General features: G+C 35.1%; 1 protein-coding gene across 6 annotated transcripts; it reads right to left on the reverse strand.

Annotated features, from left to right (window-relative positions):
* Window positions 1-1898: 1898 nt before the first annotated feature.
* LOC110939782 lies at window positions 1899-5174 on the reverse strand. Of its 6 annotated transcripts, none has more exons than XM_022181347.2 (9): window positions 4739-5173; window positions 4231-4428; window positions 4017-4143; window positions 3648-3797; window positions 3410-3541; window positions 2990-3086; window positions 2540-2617; window positions 2401-2451; window positions 1899-2260 (listed from the first exon to the last, which is right to left on the reverse strand). In XM_022181347.2, the coding sequence occupies exons 3-8, from the start codon at window positions 4022-4024 to the stop codon at window positions 2410-2412; spliced, it is 507 nt and encodes a 168-aa protein (XP_022037039.1). In that variant the 5' UTR covers window positions 4025-4143; window positions 4231-4428; window positions 4739-5173; the 3' UTR covers window positions 1899-2260; window positions 2401-2409. The 6 variants fall into 6 exon arrangements, with proteins under 6 accessions (XP_022037039.1, XP_022037038.1, XP_035830695.1 ...); XM_022181346.2 differs by having other exon boundaries at window positions 4011-4143; XM_035974802.1 differs by having other exon boundaries at window positions 3648-3824; window positions 4011-4143.
* Window positions 5175-5725: the final 551 nt, after the last annotated feature.

Consider the following 5725-nt stretch of genomic DNA (forward strand, 5'->3'; position numbering starts at 1 on the left):
GGAATTACTGTTTGGCCCATTTTTTATCACTTTTACTTTGAATTTTAATCTGATTCTCTCAAGGGTTTGTTAAAACACTGTTTTACACACAATACTAGAAACTCGGTCCATTTTGTCCGTTAAAACGTCCAGAAGTCCAATAAAGTGTAGAAAAATGCACTGATTCAGGTGTATTGGCTCATAACTGGCTCTGATACCAATTGTAGGATCGATTTAACGATCAAGTGAGTCAATTAAAGTCAATACACCACTGTTTGAGTGGCGGAAACACACAAACAGCTTTGAATTAGTAAGAATGGAGTAGAAAACAGAGATATCACTTTAATACTTGCTTCTCATTCAAAAATAACGTGATTACACAGCAGGAATTTGGTAGCACTTCGTGGCAATACAACTAATTCCGTACCAAATGAGAATGCAAACATACATATATATACTGTTCTAATTCTGCATGGAACTTCAACTTGTCAGTTCATGCGGAATTACCTTAAGTAATTCCGCGCGGAATTAGAACCTACAACTTTCATGTGAAATTACTAACACTACGTCAAAAAAGGCTTACGGCCACACAAAAAAAAGTGTGACCATACGCCTTTTGCCACACTTTTTTTTTCCAACTCAAGTGTGACCAAAGGTCTAGTCATCGTAGGTATTTTACGGCCACATTCACGTTTAGTGGCCATAGTAACTTAAAAGTGTGGCTAAAGGGTACCGCTATTTCTTGCTGGAATCAAAATCTTGTACAATAAGTGTGGCTAAAGGGTAGCAACAGCCGCGAATTTATTACATGTGTGGCCATTTCTATTATACAGTCACTTAAAAGTTTGTTTTAGCCACATCAATTAAAAAATGTGACAAAAGGAGTTGTTTTAATCAAGCATTTCATTCATTAAGTGTGACTAAATGATAGTAGTGGCCATATGAACTCACTGTACGCGTGGCCATTTTATTATTTAGTCACATGAGTTTACCATAAGTGTGGCTAAAAACTATTTCTAGACACACAACAATTTTGTAATTTTAAAAGCGACTATTGTCTAACCTTTAGTCACGCATTCTTTTTTTTTCTTATGGCATTTGCTATGATTCCGTCATACAAAAGAAAATAAAGTGACGATAGTGTGGCTATTTTTTATGTAAAGCCACATGAAGTCTTGTGCTTTTAAGTGCATGTGGCTAATGGCTAACATTTAGTCACATATAATTTACTTTTTTCATGACATTTGCTATCATTATGTCATATAAAAAACAAAGTAATGATAATGTGGCTAATGATTATGTAAAGCCACGTGAAAGTTTATAATTTTAAGTGTAACTATAATCTAACCTTTGGCCACACATATTCATTTTGTGCATTACACATGCTATCATTCCGTCACACCAAAATAAACAAAATGGCAATGGTGTGACTAATGATTATGTAAAGCCACATGAAATTATGTAATTTTAAGTGTGGCTATTGTCTAACCTTTGGCCACACATAATATGTTTTACCTGTGATATGACAATCGCTAACATTTCGTCACACCAAAATTTACAACGTGACGATGATGTGAGTAATGATCATGTAAAGCCACATGAAAATTTATAATTTTAAGTGTGGCTATTGTTTAACCTTTGGTCACACATAATTTGTTTTTACATGACACTTGCTAACTTTTGGTCACACATAACTTTTTTCCCCTGTGATGTTTGGTATGGTTTCGTCACACAAACAAAAACAAAGTGCCTATAGTGTGGCTAATGATCATGTAAAGCCACATAAAATTTTCTACTTTTATGTGTGGCTATTGTCTAACATTGGTCACACATATTTATAATGGTTCCATGTGGCCATTTTCGTATAATTAGCATTTTTATATTATTTTTTTTTTGTAAAACGAAAACAATACCAAACATAAGAAAACTTAAAAACCAAATATATTAACAATAATAAACCAAAATCCATACATAAGTTTAAAATTTAAATACCAAATACATAAGCTTCTAATCAAAAGAAATCTCTAAATGATGCAACAAGTGCAACAGAACCTGCATCACTACTAGCAGCACTTGCAACAGCAGCAAACCCATCTGCTCCAATTGCTTACATAATGATGCCTGTTGTATGAGCAAATGCATAATCACCTGAAACGAACCTTAATCAGTTACTTACTGAGTAATAATAAATACTTCGTTAGCTTTGGATGCTATCTGTGAGTGAAATCTGAACACCACCAACTCCCCTTCCACCAGCTACTTTCTGCACTTCGTTAATCCCCTACGGAAGACAATTGTTTAAACATAAGACTCTATTTTAAATTTAGAAAATCTTGAAAGAGCCTGCATACACAAAAAATGTAGGTCAAAAGATCTTAAAGGGCAGTAAAACATTTAGTCACCAAGTTGAAAAACAAATACCTTAACTTTTTAATACTTTTTCCGGTTCTCTGCCACCAACCGTTCTCTCATCTATATAGCAAGGTATATTAGAGATATATTAGTAAAAAAGGAGATGAAAATCGCAGAAAAAATGTTTGATGTTGATATATATACTTACTTGCACTAGAAGATCAAGTTGCACAGAGGGCGGTAAAAAAGCTAAATCTGCAGGATCAACCTTTCCTTCTAGTGTTGGCTGAATATTTATTAGGTTGGAGATGTGTTAAAAAAGAAGTGAGCCAGCAAAGACAAAGTAAGTGAATTCTTCTGTAGCATGCTAGGTATCACAAAAGTAAACATATTGACCATACTTAATAAGTTAATATGAAGAACATGTTCAGTTTTGTCCATCTAGATGCTGCTCCATGTTCAAGTTGCATTACTCAATGTTAAAATAAACACACATTCTAATCCACATAAGTAACGTGTTGTATTGCTATGTATAAGGAATAATATGGAAGTAAGAAATCTGAGACTTGCATAATCTTTGTTAGACTCTATATAACTTCGCTCATTATAGACCTACATATCTTATATCTTATATCCATATTTAATTACAATAACTTACAAGTAGTATTTCTTCATCTTCTGCCTCATCTTCATCTTTTGCAAGATCCCCAGCACCAGATGTAGACGCATCATCTATAAAACCTACACACCTGCATCTGCAAGATTTGCTGAAAGTTAGACATAGCAATGTTACACCTTTGTGTGATTGTGTACGTCTGTAATACACTAGCAGTCTATGTCAATACATATATGTACTTGTTAAAAAAACTAATTACAGCCTAATTTCCATAAACTAATTACCTTACTCAGATATAATAGCATAGTGTAAGCAAACTAAATCAAATTTAGTGTGCTTAAACATACAAATATCTACAACTACTTTCCTTTACAACTGCTTACTCTCCAAAACTCATCACCAAACTAATAAATCATAAAAACATTAAACCAAGTTGACCGAACAAATAAGTAAAAAGTGTACCTCATGTACAATCCTTGGGAAGCCAAATTTGATGAGAAGAGGTAAATGTTCCATGATGAGGATGGCTGCAAGTCCAGACGATTTACTCCAATTCCCCTCCCTATCGTGTATAAACACAATAGAAGTGTGCAGCTGGTGCATAATGATAGAACTATCAAAAATAAAAATTCAAGATTGAAGATTAAAATTATAACCAAAATGAAAAGAATTCTAATATAAAATAGTTGACACAAAGGACCTATTCAAGTCAATTAGTAGTTGAAATATGTTAAGCCAGGCCCCTATTGTTGCAGCAACTTGACGAACTGGCCTTCTATACATGGCAAGAATCTTTAACGTGTCTGCTTTGACAGGGCCGTCTCCGAAAATCCTCGAAAAAGTTTGGGCCCTGTGCGAGTAGAAGAAAACAGGGCCCCTATAATATAAAGTCAATAACTCACTTTTAAAAAGAAAAGATAAATATATTTGGATCAATACATATGTATATACTAGAAAACAGAAGAATAAATGAAAGAAAAGCGCCGCTAAAATATTTTTTTTCAAAAAGTATAAAAATATATAAAAACTTAAAAAATAAATACACAAACTAGTCATATCAAACCCGCACGGCCGCATGTTGCATGGGGTGAAGACTTTGTCTGGTCCAATGCCGTTCTAATAGTTGCTGGACCAGCCTCAGGTAGACCAATGTGTCTTATTTTACCCTTTTCAACCAGTTTCTTCAGTTCTCCCTTCTACAAATCCAATAATTGTCACCTTAAATTACATGCTAGAAAATCATAAGTGAACTATAGCATAAAATAAGTGAATTAAGGACTCACAGTGATTTCAATAGGGACTTCTTTATCGATGCGATTAACATAGTAAAGATCAATGTAATCAACATCAGGCCGCTTCAAACTGGCTTCACAACAGGCTCTAACGTACTCCGGTTCACCACTGATTTCAAACTGACCACCAACTTTGATCCCAAATTTGGTAGACAGTTGAACATCCTCTCTCTTCACTCCCTTTAACGCCTGTCAATTCACACAAGTTCAGTTCATAATCTAATCACACAAAGTGAATCAACTTAATTCTGGTAAATGTAACTGTTTTGGATTTGTTAATGATTATGGTTACAAAGATAACAAAGGTTTATATATATACCACCATATTACATGTTTAGTCTGTAAACTATACCCTTATGGTGGTCAAAATAAAAACCAAAGTCAAAGAGACCTGCGTAACAACTTTATATTTTCCCTTTTTCTATGTAGATAAACAAATCAAAACATAACCAATCACACTAAAACGATAACATATCAAATGATGAACTAGTCGAAGTACCTGTGACACGATTTGGGCGTTATCTTAAGTCACGTCCGTACAATAGCTCTTTAACGCCATCAATTTCATTCTCATCGTAAACATAGATCTTGAGAGAGATCTCAGAACCGTATCCACGGCGGGCGACCGTATAGAACCACCTTCGTCACTGGAAAACCATACGACGTCGAACTCGAATTTGTTGAGGTGTGAATGATTGGTCCAACAGTCTGGTTGTGAAGATGGTGATGAGAGCTAGGCCTCAGATCTTGTGTGAGCGAGTGCAGGGTGGTGAATACGGAGGTCTGAATTATATGCCCTTGATAATTGATATTGGTTGTGCCACCCATTGGTTTGCTTGATTTGAACTGGAAGCAAGTTTAGGTTTTGACAAAAAGGAGGAATTTGGGTTTTTGAGGGAGGAAGAGGGAAAACTTGGGAGGGAACTAAAATAGTTTTAAATAATTTAACTTTTGGAGGAGAATTGGCTAAAATTAGGATAAACGGCAATTGTCAATGTAATTATTTGTAGGGGTGCAAACGAGCCGATCTACTCGTGAGCTACTCAAGCTCGGCTTGAAAAAAAGCTCGAACGAGCCAAGTTTGAGCTCGAGCCCAAACCTAAAAACAAGCTCGTTTAGTAAACGAGCCCAAGCCCGAGCTTCGCTTATCGAGCTCGAGCTGGCCCGCGAGCCTTAACAAGCTTTCTTTTTACATATTTTTAATTAATATATTAAACATATATTTAAAAATAATATTTACCATTTATATAGATATAAAAAAAATAACTAAATTATATGTATAAACGAGCTCGATCTCGAGCATGGCCGAGCTCAGGCTCTGCTCGGCTCGTTTGCACCCCTAATTATTTGTACAAGTTATTAATTTAGTATTGTATAATTTGAAATAAATGTAACCACCGTACGTTGCGACTATGAGTGCAAACGAGTCGAGTCGAGCCCGAGCTCGAGCTCGGCTCTTTGTTAGTTTCTCAAGCTCAATTCATTT

The sequence above is a fragment of the Helianthus annuus genome, chromosome 6, assembly GCF_002127325.2.
Source record: "Helianthus annuus cultivar XRQ/B chromosome 6, HanXRQr2.0-SUNRISE, whole genome shotgun sequence".
In the NCBI taxonomy this organism is placed as follows: domain Eukaryota; kingdom Viridiplantae; phylum Streptophyta; class Magnoliopsida; order Asterales; family Asteraceae; genus Helianthus; species Helianthus annuus.

Excerpts from the sequence above, each read along its gene's own strand:
- LOC110939782 (XM_022181345.2), bottom strand. The coding sequence starts at position 4,024 with ATGCGGCCGTGCGGGTTTGATATGACTAGTTTGTGTATTTATTTTTTA. Across the intron at positions 3,087-3,409 it reads TCCCAAGGATTGTACATGAG|ATGCAGGTGTGTAGGTTTTA; the intron begins GTACACTTTTTA and ends CAAATCTTGCAG. Across the intron at positions 2,452-2,539 it reads AACTTGATCTTCTAGTGCAA|ATGAGAGAACGGTTGGTGGC; the intron begins GTAAGTATATAT and ends CTTGCTATATAG.